This window comes from Zonotrichia leucophrys, chromosome 1, assembly GCF_028769735.1.
Source record: "Zonotrichia leucophrys gambelii isolate GWCS_2022_RI chromosome 1, RI_Zleu_2.0, whole genome shotgun sequence".
In the NCBI taxonomy this organism is placed as follows: Eukaryota; Metazoa; Chordata; class Aves; order Passeriformes; family Passerellidae; genus Zonotrichia; species Zonotrichia leucophrys.
In genome coordinates this window covers 41011638-41030766 of record NC_088169.1, presented here as the reverse complement: position 1 = coordinate 41030766, position 19129 = coordinate 41011638, and the positions used below count along the sequence as shown (strand labels likewise).

The 19129-nt window shown below is 38.5% G+C and overlaps 1 protein-coding gene across 1 annotated transcript in view; it reads left to right on the top strand.

The window, feature by feature from the left end:
• RAP2A (RAP2A, member of RAS oncogene family) overlaps positions 1-13454 on the top strand; it is a 30833-nt gene extending 17379 nt beyond the window's left edge. Inside the window, exon 2 of the mRNA XM_064712432.1 lies at positions 9417-13454. Coding sequence (XP_064568502.1) covers positions 9417-9654 — 238 coding nt within the window. The 3' untranslated portion in view covers positions 9655-13454. The remainder of the gene's footprint in view (positions 1-9416) is intronic.
• The last annotated feature ends 5675 nt before the right edge of the window (positions 13455-19129 follow it).

The following is a 19129-nucleotide window of genomic DNA, read 5'->3' as shown; positions in this document are numbered from 1 at the left end:
AGGAAGTTTACAGTATATTTTAAAATATTACAGTAGTTTATCTAAACATTTGCACATCAAGATATGCTTCTGAGAGAAATTTCTTGTGACAAAGTATGTGTTGATGGATAAATAGTAATGCATTTTAGGATCACTGTGTTTGAACCAGCAATGTAATAACTAAACTGTAGAACAATTGGAATCCATAGATTTGTATGATGTGCAAGAGGCTCACATTGCTTTTAACAAATATCTGCATTTTTCACTGCCCTTGTAAAGGCACCTAGTCAGTCCCACATCACCAGAACAGGCAGGTTTTGTGACCTGGTAGAGTTTTGTACAGAGGGGCAAGGAGGAGGAGAAATCCCTCAATATCAGCATATGTTTAAAGGTATTGTGAGCCTTTGCAGTTTCTGCTCAAGTTGGTGGTGTTGAAGTGGGATAATAACCTTGACTTTGACCCCAAAGTTGGTGTTCCTGCTTCAAGGCACACCTAATCCACCAGCTTTATCCTTGCTGCTGACAGGTTTGATGTTGGCACAGAATCTGCCCTAATTTTCCTAATACTTGTAAAGAAATCTTGCAATTTTGTGGTGTTCCATAGCTCACTGCTGAGAATAGCTGGGATGCAGGGTGCTTTTTCAGTTGAAGAGCAAGCAAAACTGCTGCTGCATGCTTCAAGATGTTCAGATTGCCTCCATCACTAAGGATGGAAGACCTCAGAAGTGTTTATGTGTCATAGGCAGCAGAGGTTAAAGCTGACAACTCTTTTCTTCAGATGGAGAGCAGAGGTACAGAGTTCAAGGGACTTGCTAGAAATTGCACAGGTGGTCTGTAACAGGGTGTGAAACTGAACCCACATCTCTTAAATCTCATGTCAATATTCCTCTTGCTTGATACTTAATGTTTTTGCTCTAAGACATTGAGGATTAAATTTAATTATAAGTGGTTATGTCGGAAAAAAGTTGTCATTTAAAAGAAATGTGTTTTTTTGAGACTTCAGTATACAAATAAAAGATAGATGGTAGTCTCTTTTATTTTATAATCTTCTATATGTTGCACATTGGGTAGATACTTGACCTATCCAGTCATGCTCATTGTGTTCCAATAAACATTAGTATATTAGCATGGATATGACTTAAAAATATTCAAGAAAAGAAAACTAATATGATTATTAAGAATAATTTTCAACTATGGATGCAAAGCTTAAATATTGAAATGTGAGGCCTAATTTTCAGGATGTTGGGCTATTCCTACAGCTAGTAGCAGTAATTTAAAAAAAAAATTAGGTGCTCAGCTTTAATGTCTGGAAATTTTTGAGCAATAACTTTTTTGTTTTGAAGCAACTATGACATGCCTCATAATCTGTTAATAGTTTTCTTTACAATTAGACTTCTTTCGGTATGAACTGTGTAGAGAAACAGGAGCTAGATGAAATTGGTGCAGCTGTGAGAATCTCAGATTTGTAGGACATTCTGATTTTCTTGTTGCTTTTAGAAACAAGGGCATTAGTCACATTGGAAACAGCCAGGTACAACATTTGCTTTGTGTTTACTTGTGGTTATTGCTTCTTAAGCTAAACCAAGGAACAGAAAATTCCCATTTGAAAATTCCAGTGTTTCTGAATTGCTAAATGTGCCATGCATTTTAGGATTTCAGCAAGATGATGTTGATGCTCAGATGTGAAGATGAGGATTTTGATTGGCATAGAGAGAGAACTCGAGGATTAAAATCTTGTTTGGATATGCTCCCAGCAAACCTGCTGCTAAGAAGGTAGATTTTATATATCCCTTAGAGTCTTTTCAGTCTTGATAATAGACTTCAGTGTTGGCTATGAATTTTAATGATAGATACTAGGGAGAAGTGTCCTTTTTAAGGTGAAAATAACCTCTTGTTTGTGAAGACTTTAGAGCATCTGAAATGGCAGTAGATGAGAACTGAAGCTACTTGTGTCATTGGCTCCTTGTCGTCCCCAGCACTCAGAAAGCTGATTTTCTTCACCAGTGCCACAGCCTGGGGAGCAAACAGTGTCATGGGACATAGTTTAAACATTCATGGAGTTCTGCAAGCTTAATGAGAAAATGTCTCCCTAACATCTTAATGATCACGGATATTTTTTGGGACTTACTTTAGTGACTAGTGAAGCCTTAAGACATGTTGATAGACCTTTGAAATTTCAGTTGCTCTTGACATTTTATCTTAAAAAGCTGGAGGGAGAGCTAAAAGTAGGCTCTATCTGTAGTGACTTGCAGAAGCAGGCTGAAAACATGGAAGGAGTTTATTGTTGTTCTAGTTCTACTACGGAATCTTAGCTGCAGAAAATCCTCTGTAGATAAGAATTTTTCTCTGAAGTGAATGGAAATGACCTGTAAAGATCTTTGCTGTCCTTCATACAGAGATGATGTGCATTATCCTGTTACATCTGTTGCAGCAGGGAATGCGGGTTTACTGCATGGCCTTTGTGTGTGTGTGTTGGGTTGTGCAGTCCATGGTTCCAGTCCCTTGGAAGGTCTCAGCTGTAAGCTGCCTAGGAATAATATGTGTAAATGCTTTGGTTGAAAAGTGCTTATTGTGAGAGTTGGGAAGCAGATATTTATAGTGCTTCTGCATGCTGTGGTTGGTTGTTGTTCCTTGGGCTTTTGCTTGGAACTATTTCCTCTTAATTTCTTACAAGCGCAGCACCAATGGTGAGCCAAATAGGCAAGTGAAGCCAGCTCTAACACCCACAGAACTGAATTTGCTTTAAAGTATTTTATTTAAACTGAGGGCATTATTTCCAGAAAGTTTCGTGTACAAGAACAAAGTTTCTGAAGCTTTTTCAAAAGTGATATGGTGTGGTGTTATTTATTATTCTAATATTATCCTCCCAAGTTGTTTTGCAATTATTATTTAATTTGCTGTCCTATGAGTAAGTACAATTATCATGACTTTATATACCTCAGTCTATCCATCTGAAGAGGGTTTTTTTTTCCCAAAGGCTATGTAAGGAGTTCATGTCAAAGCCTAGAATAAAATGTTAGATCCCAATCCTGCAATTAGGCCATACACTGTTCTTTATAGCAAACTGATTCATGACTCAGCCACCTAATTGCAGTGGGACTTCCAATAAACTCTTTAACATCTACTCATTTATAAAAATTATTTTAAAGACTGTTTTTTTAGTTGGGAGTTATTGCTTAAGAAATGAAATCACTACACAATATAGCTTACAAAACTGAATATTAAATGCAATTAATTAGTAAACTGGAATGACTTGTTTGCAGCAGAATCGTGGGAGTTTTACAGCTGTTCTGTGTGGTTTTGCCTGAGAAGCTGTAATAATTTCCATTAGAGGGAAAAGTGCTCCAACTTTGCAGAAACCTACCTTTGTTTAGATTTGAGTATCTCTCTGACACATTTATGCATGTATACAGGTATTGCCATGTCTTTATTGGTGTCTGTTTGCAGGAGTCTATGGAAACATAATTCTGCACAGTGACCCCCTAATAGCTGCAGTTTTTAAAGCTACCAAAATACAAAGAATAGGGGTTTGGTAAAAGTGAGATGTCTCCTCTGTCTGAGTGTCTTAAGGTAGTAACAGCTTCAGAAGTGTGTGTGTATTTATATAAAATTTTTTTCCTGCTGCTGTGGTTCAAGAATTGGTAACTTCAGGAAAGGTTTAAGATGGTTTTCTCCTTGAAAATTCTGTGGTATTGCTTCCTCTCATCCTGGTGTTTGAGAGGCTCATAATCAGGCTGGGGAGCGCTCGGTGCCTTTTCTTATCCTCCATAACTGATGTGAGGTTTAACTATCTAGGATTCTGCATTAAACATCCAAGTAATTACGTGAGAAGGATTAGAAAAATTCTTGATAGTTACACTTGGAATGTGTTCGTCCTCTAGATGAGGAAACTTCTTGTTCAAGTTATGACAGATTTTACTGAAGGCAATCAAAGTTTGCAAGTTACATTACAAAAGGATAATTAGTTATATTTAGGGTGAGTTTGTAAATAACCTAATAGATTTAACTATCATTTCTGGTACTTTATTTCATATTACCCATAATTATTTTGCTGTGTATTTTGGCAGGATTTATACCACAATTTTTTTGTAAGTCTAAATTGAAGAACAGTTATTTTTTTATTGATTTTTGATATTATTTGCATCATTTTCAACACTAATATCTTTATCCCTTAAATTAATTTCCTTTTTTAAATACTATCAAAACTGACAGAAATGCATTTAAAAAAAAAAAAAGAGAAAGATGCCCTGTGTGTAGAAGGTAATAAAAGAGAGTTAGTACTGGAGGTAGAAGGTAATAAAGGAGATTTAGTACTGGAGACTCCTTTTGATTATTAGTAATCGTTATCCTGAAATACCTTTTGAATTTCAGTGGTCCCTGGTTTTATCATATAAAGCTGTAATCGTGCATCTTTCCAAAAACTTCAACAGGACTTAAACTTGTTATTAAAAAAGTATTTTGGAGTACATGGTATTATCTTGGTTTGTTTTTATTACACAGAATGATTTGGTTGAAAATATTTGGGTCTGATATGAAACTCGGGAAAAAAATCTTAGAAAAGAGACACCACTTCCAGAATGTGAAATTAGAAAACAGGAACCTGTTTGTACTTTTTTCTCTACTGACTACTAAAACTCACACATGCACAGAGTGTAGGGGAACTGGGCAATCTCTACCACTGTTTAAAGGAATCAGATCAGTTTATTAGCCTTGGCATCTTTGGGGGTTTTGTTTTTAAGTTCTTGCTGTTTCAGTCTTCATTTTTATTATATTTTCACTGCACATCATCTTTGTTTTTATCTTTATCCAATGACAGTTCTAACCAGAAATCTGAGAAGTACCTTGTAAAAGAAGTTAGGTACTGCCCATGTTTTTTTGGGTGGGATTGAAGGTGGAAAAGCTGTGAGGAAAAAGTCTCGGAAGATCATTCTCATACCAATCACCTTGACACTTTCTAAATGTTCTAAGCTTTTATTCAAAGTGTACGTAGTAATCTAAACAGAAATGTGGATGATGTCTGTGCCATGTGAGGTAAGATGAAACATAGAAATATTTATTGCCGTGTGGTCAGTAGTGTATAACTGGGCCACATAAAACATTTGATGTTTGTGTATTTATTGATTTCATGTGGCTGTGGTGTCCATCCTCAGGAAAACTGAGGGATTTACTGTGGGCTATTTGTCCCAGGTGTTCGTTAAAGATGGGTAACGGGGTGAGTTTTAGCACTGAATTTGTCTAGAACTGGCAAACACATTCTGATTGTCTTTATGGGGCAATGACTGTACCTTGCCTGTAGTGGAAACCCTAGATATGATGGCATTTGACTCTGTACTGGTGCCTTTCCTAAGGCTATAAATGACTGCAGTCCTGCTACCTCTTCAAGAGTCACTGCTGCTCAGTATCTGTCATATTGGAGCTAAAGATAATGAGATCATTTAAACAGGGTGAAGTGCCTTGTTCTTTAATCGTGTTCTGCAAACACGTGTAATTGGTCTTGCAAAAATTTGTTCCTGAAGAGGTCTTAAAAAGTCAAGCCTTCCCCTGCTACATTTTTGAGAGTGTTTCTTACAGGCTCTGCTATATTTGCTCCAGAATACATACTGTGCTCTTTGATACTGACAAAAGTAGCAGCAGTTCTTATTTTCAGGTGGCCCTCATGCTTTTCATTAGGAATGATCAGTGCTGCCAAAGGTTTTGAGCCATACTGAGAAAATTGGATTTTCCTGCTCCAGAAATGAGCAGAACTGTGCCACTTTTCCATTGCTAAGGGAACAGGCAGGGGCAGGTGGGCTGCAGCAAAAGGCAAAACTTCTGCCCAGCTCCCACTGTGAGCTGAGCCGCTCTCTCACAGATCCTGTGATGGGAGCAGCAGCCTGGATTCAGGACTTCAGTATGGGTGGTGGGGTTTCAGCCTCTTTTGCTCTGCTACAGGTATTTGTGAGTAAGTTAGATCCTACTGGAGGAAGGATTTGTAAATTCTTGTGGTTGTATGGAAGGTTCTGCATTGCTGCTTGAACATTGCAAGGTGGCTCTCTTTTTTTGTTTATTTGTTTTTTCCTTTCTCTTGGGCCACTGAAATTCAACAGGGTGAAGAAGAAATTATCTTCTTCCCTTCAGATTTCATTAGAATCATATAATTCCCCCACACCTGAGAAACTGCCCTTCCCTTGGTGGGCCTGGTGTGCTGCACAGCACCTGAGTGAGGGTGTCCAACATCTGGCTGCTCAAAGCTCTGAGTATCAGGTGGAGTCTCCAGATGCAGGCAGAAATTGCCTCCAGTGAGATCAGCAGCTGCAGTAGGGAAAGTACTGAGCCATGGATCTCCCCTGTTCTTTTCATCAGAATAGAAATTGCCCAGGATACTGAGGCCGGAAATTCTGAGAGTGTTGAGAGTAAAAGGTGCAGAGCTAGCTTCAACTTCAGAGCTTGTAGAGTTTGATTTAGGCAAGAGCTAGATTTTCCATAAAGTGTTGCCAGAACTCAAAACTGGAAAGTGTGAAGGCCCTTAGGACTCTGAATGAAGACACACAGTTCATCATCCTCTTGGTACTTGGGGAATCTGATACATAGAAGTCTGGTCTGAATCCCTCTACTCAGCTTGGGTCTGGCAGGACTGATCCTGAGCTGGAGCACTTAGGTCCAGGTCATACTAGAGCCAGTCTTCTGCTCAGTATCCATGGACTGTGGGTTTTTTTGCGTTTATAATATACAAGCATAAGTATATATAAAAATCTAAAATATGTGTCACACAGATTATATATATATATATATATGTAATGTATTTTTTTCTGTAAAATTAACTACTCAAAGTCTAGGTAGTACAGGGATGTATTCTGCAAGGGCAACTTTATTTTTGCTAAGGAGACATAATGAGAGCTTTGCAGAAACACTTTCTAACACATTTCATCTTGTAAAGTTATTGGTTATTGGGTGAATCTGAATTATAAGGTGAATAAGGCTATTGACTGTAGGATCTCATTTTAGGTGGTGAAGGTTGGTAGTGAATTGAGTAAATGCAACAGGAAAAGCAATGCAGAAAATTGCTTCTATCAGTTCCACCTAATAGTTCCGAGATGGTCCTCTGCAAATAAATTAAATTAGGCTTTTCACATCTTTTCTGTCAGCTCATCAGTTCTTTCTGTTCTTCAGTACAAAACATCAGGGTTTCCACTGCTCCGTTTCCCAGGTGCTGTGTACTCATAGCATACAGACACTCAGATATTTAGTTGCCCAGCTTTTCTAGCATTCCTAAACCTTTTAAGCGCTTGAATTTTTCAGGGGAACTGACTATAAGTCTGCAACAAGTGTGTATGTGTTTCCTTATATGTTTCTCAACAATTGAAGTGATGTCACAAAACTCAGAGAAGTGATCATGTGTTTTAATTCTGGCTCATCTGTTTCTTCACTGGGCATTTCTCAAGCACCTGCTTTGAATTTCTCAGTTTTACCAGAGGGCAAGCCAGTGGAGAGTGAGAGGAAGTTCAGGGCCTTCAGAAATCAAGTAATGCAGTGAAGGGGGTACCTGATTCCATTTCCACTGAAGGATTTTTTTAATGCTGTATAGCAAATACAATGGAACACATGCATCTGAACAATAAAGATAAGACAGCAATTCAGTGTTTCTTTTTATCTGTTGAATGCCATCCATCTTATGTAATTAAAGACTGTGCTATCTTGTGTTTAAATGCAGGAGGACAGATTTCAAGATGCTTGTGTGTATTTTGGTACTTTATTAATGGCAGCTTAGCTCTTGCAAGTGTTCCAAAGATATCATTGTGCTAAACACTTATCCATGGAGTGAGAAATGGATTGTGTCTCTTCAGATGGTAAATGAAGGCAGGATAAATGGTAAAAGTGAGGGGAATTCTCTGCAATTATTGATGACAGCCCTGGACTATGGATTAAATTATCTTCTCTTAGTAAGCAAAAAGGCATAACAAAGTTTAGAATTTCAGCTACATCTTATGACATAGTTGGACAAATTTTTGATACTAGTCTGGTGATGTAAGAGTTGCTGATGTGATTTGAGACATTGTTGGCCTTTTATCCTTTTGGACTCTGGAGGAGCCCACTGTCCCTGCAGCAGGAGCACACAGGGTCCCTGTTGAGTGCACAGTGGGGACAGACAGGGAAAACAGGCTGTTCCCCTCAAACAGATGAGGCAGAGGCACCAGCACTGCTCTGCTGCCTTGCCTGGCAGGCAGGATGGGTGGGAGGGATGAAGAAGGTGGCTTAAGGAGGGTGTCATCTTCAGCAGCTGCAGGTGTCAGCTGTCTGTCCACAGTTCAGTCTTACTCCAGCAATTTGACTCAAAGCAATACTACTAAGAAAATATGAAGGAGAAATTCGGGTTTAAGTTAAGAAGGTACCATCTTGCTTCTCTTAGGTCTGGTTTGAGTGCTGAAAAGCCATGAGTGGTTTTGCTCTCAGTCCTAGTTGTTTTTGTGAGAAAACCTGTGTAAGAGGATTTTGGAAATAGGCCCAGTGTTTTCTTCTCTCTTTTCTTTTCTGTGGCAAATATGTAAATTTGAAACCTGATGGAACTCTTAGTTTCATGTCTGAAGAAAGGTTTATGAATGTGAGGGTAGAAAAAAAAGAATGGCAGGCATTTCGATTTTGTAAAAAAGATTTGGCAAGGATCCTTTCACAAGGAGGTGCAAAGTAAAGAATTCCTTCATAGCAACATGATCTGTTGTGCTGTCCAAGTTGAAGCAGAACTGTGATAGTATTGCCTGGAACTTAATTGTGATTTTTTTGTCTCTTCAACTTGTTTAACTGGCATAATGATGTGAATGCTGCAAGGGAGAGATACACATTCTGTATTATCTAATACATATTTTTATGTAACAGCACTTATGTGTGTATGCGGTACTTGAAGTGGACTTCATTTCCTGAAATTTGGAATTAATTTACTGGCCCTTTGGTTGTGTCTCATTTATTGCTATTCAGAGAGTTCTGTGTGTATTGACCAAAGGTAAATGTACTCTTGAAAGGGAGAGTGTTGCATCGTTATCCCAAGCAGGAGATACAAAATACCTCTTCAGGGAGAAGGAGGGTGTAATGTTGAAGGCAGGATTTGATGTCCATCCTGTTCTTACACATGGAGATTACAAACAGAGAAAATAGTATTACATTCCTCATTTTTTTAGTGTGGAAGTATTCCTGGCATGTTTCTTGGAAGGAAGGGAAATTCAGGGGAGGATAATTTTTGTGGAACTCTGAAAGCTCTGAGGGGAACAAGATATGCAACAAATTGCTAGAATGTGAAATACACATTTTTTCAAATGTAAAATTTTAAGGTCATTCAAATGTCTCTTTCCATTTGGGCCTGTATTGTTTGCAAATAGATTTTTTTTTTCTTTTTTTTTTACTTGAAGAATGTTGCCACTTAAAAAAATTTAATTATTGTTGTTGTTGTTTTTGTTTTTAAACTGTAGGTATGAGAAGGTGCCAGTAATTCTGGTTGGTAATAAAGTGGACCTGGAAAGTGAGAGAGAAGTATCATTGAGTGAAGGCAGAGCCTTAGCTGAAGAATGGGGCTGCCCATTTATGGAGACCTCTGCTAAGAGTAAAACAATGGTGGATGAGCTCTTTGCGGAAATTGTTAGACAAATGAACTATGCAGCACAGCCAGACAAAGATGATCCATGCTGTTCTGCATGTAATATACAATAGCATTAAAAATGACCTAACCCGGACTTAATTTGCAGAAATTTTGTAAGGTGGTAAAACTGTCTACTTCACTTCCTGGTTTGTGGGTCACTTGAAATACATCTGTAGTGAAGTAGCAACATTAACTCAGAGCTGAGCATTGAAAGTCAATCACTGACTCTGAATATAATTGGGTTAAATGACCACATCTCACCCGTTGTTCCCTTTGAGCACCTGCAATTTTATGGCACAGTCAGTTGATCTACAGGGTCGTTCCAGTCCAACGTACGTGTGTTGTCACGTCAGACAGCAACAACAGCAACTATTTCTGAAGAGGACAGAATCCTTTTGGAAACGGAGACGAAAGCAGCGGAGAGGATGTCTCTGAAGACCTTTCATGACAAGGATGAGCATGGAAAGGAGAGCCAAGTCTTTTGGTGTCTGATTACCACGCTTCAGAATGGACACTATCACATGTGGCTGAGTTTGTTCAGTCAGTTATGTTGATTTCACCAGAACTTCTGACAGTGTTGGAGGAAAAGGCTACCAGAGACCCATATAGTTTGGATTCTTTTCAAAATCAATGCTATTATTTCTACACTTTATCCCACATCTTGAAATAGAAAACATTGTATCAGTGTGTGAAATGAGAGGCAACATCTGGAAACAAGTGACGGGTGAAGAAACAGTCTGGCATTGGAATGTTTTAAATCTTTCATTTTGCTGCTCAAAAATGGAGGATCGCTTCAGGTTTTGGTCTACAAAAAGCCAAACAAACCCTCTGTTTACAAAGCAGGAAGCATCTTTATTTTCACTTTACTGAACCAGGAGGAAGCAACTGTGATGAAAAAAAAATTGCTGAGCCTTACTAACAAGGAACACTTTAATAGATTAACTAGTACCATCTTGTAAGGAAAATTAAGCCATGTTTCATCCATATGTTCCCTTCTGCAGAAACCTTGTGGGACAGTATGAACATCCTGCATTTTTAAGTTTGTTAAAGACAACAGTTTTTCTTGCCTTTAAGGGCTACATTCTCTGGTGTGAATCCCAAACTAACATTTGAAAATCCAGTTTGCTATTTGATAGCTTTAATGTTGAAAACTTAAATTGAATAACCACGTGAAATCATTTGGTTCAGAGGTGAAATAGTTACGGTTGTAATTCCTTAGGTGAGTGTGGAAATGGCTCTTTAAATGCCTGACACACTATTCAAAGGTTGCCCCAATTATTGGAGTGTTTAATGGTGGGAGCAAATATTTTATTTGGAAAGGATGCTCGAGCTCTGACTTGCTAGTTTCATAGCAGTGAAGTATTTATCATTTGCATGACTAATGGCACAGAAATACCTATTTCAAAGTCTTACAATCAAAGTATAGAGAAGTTTTCAATCGCAATGTTTAGATTTTAAATGCTGGAGAGATTGTCTTGAGCTGGATCTTTTATAGGTAAAATTGGCCATAAAATACAGTCACTGAGCCTGTGGTCTGAATAACACCATGCGTTTATTAGTTTTTAAATCTTGTGCAGTAACAGTGTAGTTCCTTGTGTTTAAATGAGTGAAAATAGGGGTGCTGAGCTGTGTGTGTGTGTGTTGAGTGTGTATGTGTGTGTGTATATGGCCCTTAGAAATGCTGTAATTGGAGTTAGGTTCGAGAGTTTTGCCTCCATCTGCAGAACTTCCTAAAAGCGCTCTCATCTGCCACAAAGGACACTGGAGTAGAAAACACTTTGCAGATTTCCATACATAAATATCCTTAACATTTGAATTATAGTTCACTGGATGATAACTAAAGAAAATCATTTTCACGGAAGAGAACTGGCCAACTCTGCCCTTAATCTTTCAAGACCTTTCCACAACCAGTGTGACAAAGGGCATTAGATGTCACAGAGCATTAAGCCTTACAACGTAAATGTAGCCCATTTCCCACCTACTTTGCAGAGCTTTTGTTACTGTACTTTGTTCTCTTAGGGAGATAGGCACACCGTTTATTTCTGGCATCTGAATGCCCATTTTGGGTGCTCTGAATCGCCCTCCTAGAGGCACCTACCTCTTTCCATTGACTGTATAGCAAACTTAGGCTTTTAACTTTAGTCCTCCAAGTCACAGAACTCACATGCCTAAACTAGATGGTATGAATGTTCTCTTACCACTCCCTGCCTGCCCATTGTGTCAGCTGCCATGCTTAAACAAAATGTGAGATGTTGGATCAATGATATTTCAGGGTTTCAGATATCTAGATTTCAGATATCTTGGGAAATGGTTAATCAAGCAGCACAATCCATCCATAAAACAGCTTGTCAGTGTGAGATCCACTGCATAAGCACTCAAAAAAGAAAAACCACAAAAAAACAAACCAAAGCCAAATTTCAAACTGAGTTGGAAGTGCATGTTATGCGAGGTTATTTACAGAGATGTTAAAAATCTTACCTGACAGATTGTTCATCAACCAAGAAAATGGCACAAAGTCGAGGATGAACAGCCTATCTTGAAGTTCATGATATAAAGCAGATGGGCTTTAAATATAGAAAAAATTGCACAGTAAATTTGTAACAGAAATATTAAAGAAAATATCTCCCAGTTTTGTTGCTTCATTACACTCTTACATTTTCAAAAGCATAGGCCATATGTAAGCTACCATGCAACTTGGCTGGGGGAGCAAAGTGTGTTGTTTTTTATTGTATAGTTCTGAGGAAGTAGTTATGCACTATTTGTATTTCCACTAATGTGAAGATAGTGGAGCTTGAATCAATGACAGTTGCACTCGACAGATTTTTCAAGTTATAGGGGTAGCAGGAGGGGAGGTAGGTGAGCCACACAGAGGCTGCATGGCCACCCTGCAGGAATCACTGGTCTTGGGTCACTGTTTCATTTGTACCCTGATAGGATTACCAATTATAGTATTTGAAAGTTTCTTATAACATGCCTTAAAATATTATGATTTGTTCCAAAGACCCACTTTTCCTTTGGCTGTTCTTGTAGAGCTTTGTACTTTTCTACAAAGACAGCATTTTTTCCAGTTTTGTTGGTTTTTTTAAAAAAAAAGTTGCAACTTTTATTCTTTTAAGCTATGATAGAGCAACTGTTTCCTCTTTCCCTTATAAATACACACACAAATTATTCAAAGCAAACAAACCAGAATCAGATCAAGAGTATATAACTTGCATTGGATTTTGTTTGAGTTTTTTCTGTTGTGCCCATCCCCCTGTCCACCTCTTCAGAGCATCAAGAAAAGAAATTTGGTGACATTTTCTGTTCTGATTCTAGCCTCTCCCTAACCCCAGTGCTACAGTTGCCATTACTTTTCTGTGGGAAAACTACTGGTATTTGCTTTCCTGTATAGAATGTTACCTAAAGATGTCAGCCATTTGGTTGGGGGGTTTTGTGCATGTTTGTTTTTAATTTTTTAATTTTTTTTTACCAGTGTGCCATCAAAGCACTGGTTAGGCTTTAATTGTGAAACTCCGCAACAAAAGCAAATGTTTGACAACTGCAGGAGGCTTTTATCTGCATTGTTGTGCATCTGTTAATTCTTGATCAGGGTTTGAAGAAAGACTGAAGTGGGTTCTGGAGTCAGACTTAACGCTGTTGATTTGGAGTTTCCTTGGGTGAATTAATGTATTTCACAGTTAATTGTTGAGCTCTAATACAACTGGCAACTTAAAATGGGGCAACAGTTTGTTTTGTAACAATGTCAGTTGTTTAAACCTTGATGTTTCAAATAAAACAAGAATTGTACATAGAACTCAATGCAAACTCAGCAGTTGTATTTGGAGTTAAATTATTTTAACAAATAAATTTATTTAATGAAATCTTCCTTGCATTTTCTCTGTTGTCCATTTTGATTTGATTAAAAACTTCATCCAAAGCTGATGAGGGGGCCCAGTAATTGGAAACAACATTGTCAACTATATTCAGTTCAGGAAAGTATTTCCTGCTAAAATGGTCTTCTGGTACAAATTAAGTAGCAATAAGTAAAAATCAAATTAAATTTATTTTGGATGGATGGATGGATGGATGGATGTTTTGATCTAAGTTATGAACTTGATAAAAAACAATAGCAATGGAGAGCAGTTTTCACTTAGTGGGATACACACTGACGACAATCAGTAATACTCAGTATTTGATAGGATACAGCTCTTGCTATGGCAATATATATAAGTATGTATATATTTACATATATATATGTAAATATATAATAAAGTGTTCCATATATAAAAAATTACCACGTAAAAACTTGTTCAACATATGATATAGTTAATATGCAGAACTACTTTTATAGCACTGAGACTGCAAAGGGTTAAAGGAGGATTGTTTGTTATATCAGCTGTTCGATTGATGAGTGTTTTGAAGGCTTTCATCACCACACAAAAGGAGTTAGTGTTAAAAGAACTTCAAATACAATTAGTGTTGCAGACATTTATAAATGAACAGTTGAGCTAATGCTAACAGGATTATTCTAGCTAATTGGCACTGATCAGCAGTTACATTTTAGTCATGCCAGTATCACTAAAAAACCCTATTTTCAGTAATGACGGGTGCTTGGTAGTCTCTTGTTTTCATGTCATACATGCCTTAAGGAGCAAGAGGCCTGAGGCTGGCACATCTTAAATGCTTTTAGTTCTATGGATCATATGGAAGGCTGACACATGCTGCTAATTGCGTATTTTTGATTTGCCCATTCATTCTGTAAATCAGTTCCAAGGGAACTTTTGCTGATGGGTTCTTCCAGTCCCATTAGCTTAGTAATATCCTTTTGCTTTGCCCAAGAAGATACCTATAGAGAGACAACATGAATTCATTGGGCTGTTCTGAACAATTAAAAAAATGCCAGTGTGTGACATGCTCTTTTCAAATAACTGAACAGCTAGAAAACCTTGAACTTTTCACTCCTAGCAAATGTTTTCTCTGTCTCTCTGTACCCTTCTCCCCTTTTTCTTTTTTTTTTTCTTTTCTAGCTACTGCAGGAAGATTTTTACTCTGTAAAATATTTTGGTTGGACATAATATCTTGTTATCAGTCTTCCACAGGTATCAGTCTAACTGGTTCACCAACCTTTGGTCAATATTTTTGTTGCTTGACCATGGAATCACTGGACTCCCTCTCCTATCAAAGTTACCTCCAGTAGTATTGTGTTCTTGCTGGTTACCTTGTGCTTTATTCTCCATCAAATGACATCTGTTTTTCTGAGTGCAGGAAGAATTATTTTGAAATTGATGGAAACTGTGCTTGTTGCACTGTCTTGCCCATAGTAGTGTAGTCATCTCTTCCTTTGGCAGGCACCATCTTGGTCATTCTCATTTAAGAAAGAAATTTCCAGCTTCCAATGACTGTTTGAATGCACTAGTGTCCTACTCAGTTGTCTTAAACATAATTCCTGTTTTGCCATAAAACCTGTAGAAAGAACTTTTCTTGTGGTATTTTTTGCTAATTGCAGTCAGACATTTAGAACTGCGGATTTCTTCATAGGGGGGCCAATTAATATGTCTGGATTTTGACTCCAGTTGTTTAGGGTTTCAGTTGTCTGATGGCCAACACATTTTTCTTCTCACATTGGAAATAAAAAGTAGTGAGTTAAGAGTCATAGGCTCATAGAATGATTCAGATAGAAAGGGATGTTTAAAGTTCATCTAGCTCCAATCCCTGTGCCGTGGGCAGGGATGCCTTCCAGTAGACCAGATTGCTCAAAGCCTGGCCTTGAACACTTCCAGAGATAGGACATCCTGTGCAGCCTGTTCCAGTGCCTCACCACTCTCACAGTGAAAAAATTCCTTCCTTGCAATCTAAACCTGCCCTCTTTCAGTTTGAAGCCATTCCCCCTTGTCCTGTCACTACAGGCTCTTGTCAAAAGTCCCTCTGCAGCTCTCTTGCAAGCCCCTTTTAGGTACTGGAAGACAGCCAGATGGCTCGCTGGAGCCTTCTTTTCTCCAGGCTGTGGGTTGCATTTACAGGCTGGCTTGCAAGTGGGTTGAAGAAAACGCCGTGTTGATGTGAGCCAGGCACTGTGCGATACTGGAACTGCTAACGGCACATCTTCATTCCACTCTGCTGGAACAGTTTTTCTGTGTACTTTCAAGCCCATGCTTTGTGGTCTGACTGGAATATGAAATAGTCTGTGGGGCACTGAGAATTTATTTCAAGTTTTTCACGGTGCAGTGACCACGTAGGTAGACAACCAGACAGCCACGTAGGAGTCTCACTGAAGAATGGAACAGTGAGCTGGTTAGCTGGCAGAAGTGGAGGAGCATGGGAGTAGATCTGGGTTAAAGAGGTATGTTTATAAACCTGAAAGACTGCTGAAGAAAAATAGGTAGGTAGACTGAGTGTTATGTTGAGTGGTAGAAATAAGAGTATTAAGATTAAGGACATTCTTGCACAGAAGTGCTTATTAAGTAAATCAGAGAACTGGATCTGAAGTGTAGTCTTCAGCTTCTTGAGATGTTCTATGGAAAGATTCTGAATTTTTCTTGCTTTACAATCCTTGTACAATTTAATAACCAAAAGACATTAACTTCAAACGTCATCCCCAAATACTTGAGACATGGCACCTTAGCTTTCTAGTTGTACAACACAGCTTAGGAAAACAAAACATGCTTTCATCCTACAGCCAAGAATATACTCTAGATCACAGCTCTTTTGGTTATTACATAGGCTTCTTTTTGCTATTCACCCTTTGTTCTTGCAGATGGAATACTCAAACTGAATAGAGGTTGCCTGGCACTTTCCAGTGTGACACAAGGTGATTTTTTTTTTTTTTTTTTTTTTTTTTTTTTTTTTTTTTTTTTTTTTTTTTTTTGCTGCTTTCCAAACTAATTAGGAGAGCTCCAGTTTTTTCAGGATGATCTCTCTGTCCCAGATTTGGGGGTGGTTGTTTGTTCTCTATTTTTTTAATGGTTCAGCTGTTTCTAAGGATAAAACAATGGAAGATGCACCATTCTGAATGTGCTAAATTCTTGAAAATATTCTCTCAAAACCTGGCACCATTCTGGTTTGGATGACTGGGAAATAGCCCAAAACACCACAATATTGGTACATGGGTCTAAACTTAGCCAAATTATAAGCCTCTGAAAAAATGGTTTGCCTAATATAAGGAAGGATAAATGTCTGCATCCAGACTCTTCAGCTGGATTGGATATGCTTTTTGCTCTTTGTATTTCATATATAGTAACTGCTGGGTGCAAGGCACAGCCCTTGTCTGTACACACTGGCTTAGAGCTGAGAAATAGAGTGGGAAAGAGTAGGATGAGACTTCAGCAGGGAGGATTTCCAACTGTAGATCTTAATGTTTCTTGTTTAAGGAATAGAAATCAGCTTTGCTGGCAGTGAAGTCATCTAGGAGCAGATTCAGAGGCAGACTTGATTAACACCAGTAGTGGAGGGCTGGTCTGAACACAGGAACCTCATAACCTGCCTGGTGGCATGTCACCAACACAGAGACACAGGAAAAACTTTCCAAAAGTGCTAGTGGGATTTTGCCTAGAAGTCCTTGCCTAAGTAAGGCAAGAATAAGTTAACCTTTATAATATTTGCTGTTTGGAATTTTAAATACAGGAACACAAATAATTGGTTAAAGCGAAGAAGATAAGATTCCACACACCAAAATTAATGATACATAAGTGTCCTATTGATAGAGAGTAAATAGATGAGGACACTCAGTGCTATGTGAATTAAGGTGCTTCTCAAATTCTCCATGAAGCCTCAAGACTTGTAACAGATGCTGCTCAAACTGGGGTGGATTCCTTCTAGGCCTTTGTATTTCTCTAACTGGTTTTTAGGTAAAGTTTATTTTTTCCTGTGTGGTTCTACTGAAAAAAAATTTGGGGGCGAAGACAACATTTAAGTGCAGTATTGATATAACATTTATCTTTGTGTTTTAAGATGGAAGGAGAACACCAAAGACTCTTCTGGTTCTGCCTGATTTTTCAGGAAAAGATACACTGTGAAGATTCAAGGATTCATAAGAGTTGGCACCTCTTTATTAGGGGAACTCAATCAACCTTGATGAAGGTGCTATTTGTGGTTATTTCTAGGAACGTGCTTATTCAAGCATGAAGAATGGGTAGGCACTTACAGCATGTTGTCTACTTGTTCCCCTTTGCAACCTGGGAATGCTGTGCTTGGCATGCATGATAGTTTACTGAGATAATTCCTAATCTCTGCATTTAAAGTTAACCCCTCAGGTGGATATCCTTCATCCAGCAAGACAGCATCCATCTGCAAATAAGCTCTCTATGATGCCTGTGGGGAGGCGACTCTCATCTCTGCATCAGATCTAAAGCAAAATGCTCATTTTCCTTGGCATTTTTCATGGCTGGAGGAAATCTGAAGAGCAATAAACATTGCTTTCTTCCCATTAGGTGAGGTATCCCCAGTTTCAGACCTCTTTGATTCATCCAGAAGCATACATTGGAAAAACCTTCCTATTTGTCAGTGTGGAGGGAGGATAGTGACAGGGAACATACACTGCTCATAAAGGCTCTTCACTCCAGGGAAGTCACCTCTGCCATTGGGTGAACATCATGTTCTCATGTTCGTATTTTTTCTATGTGGAAAACAATTTGCTTCATGCAAGACAAGAGAGATTCTTCTTTGTTTATTCCCTTTTTTGTCCGTTTTTTTTCTTCTAATCTTGTATTAGGTTTTGCACAAAGCAACCGCTGTGTGCCCTTGAATCAATAGTTCATGGCAGAAGCTGCGTCTCCCCTGCTCTCTGGAGACATTCTGACTCAGAAATGTACACAGCCTATGCATCACTGAAGCTATAAACCCAGTTTGCTTGTTTATAAGTGCTAGAGTTTTCCAATAAATTATGAAAACCACACTTTCAAAAAGTTCACAATGCTGCTCCTTGTTAAACTTTTTTCATTTGTTCCAGATTTTGGCATGTTTGTCAAAAGTTTTAAAACACACCAATGAACAAAAAACACCAAACAGTAAAAACCAAGCAAACAAGATAATCAAACAGTACAAACCAAATTCAGGTTTCTTCATCTTGATATCTCCAACAAAAAAAGTTTTAGCTACTATTTGTCACCTTTATGTGTCTAGAAACCTATAAATGCAAATTAAAAGAAGGGAAATGGGAAAACTTGGGGAGGGGAAGAAGTCTTACAGCTCACTGAGCTTGGATGGTAATATCAAAATAATCCATGAAGTTCCCTGATCAAGTATAAAAAGGAGATGGTGGCAGCAGGTGGTTACCTGGGACTCAATGGCAGCAATGCTAAGAAAAGTTCTAGAAAAAAAGAGTTCCCTGTTCTCTGCCCATACAAGTGTCCCTGTAAGGAAGTGCTTGAACGAACAGTGTCTGCCACACCGTGTGGGCACTGGGTGACGAGCAGCCTGCTCCTGCACTGTGCTGTGAGTGCTGAGAAAGCTGGATTAGCCCTGCAGCAGCTGCTACATTCACCTTCTTTAGCAAAGCTTTCCTGCAGACCACAGCTGGCACTTGGTGTGTTTAGAGACATGCAGCTTCTTTAACTGGTCCTGTAATTACTC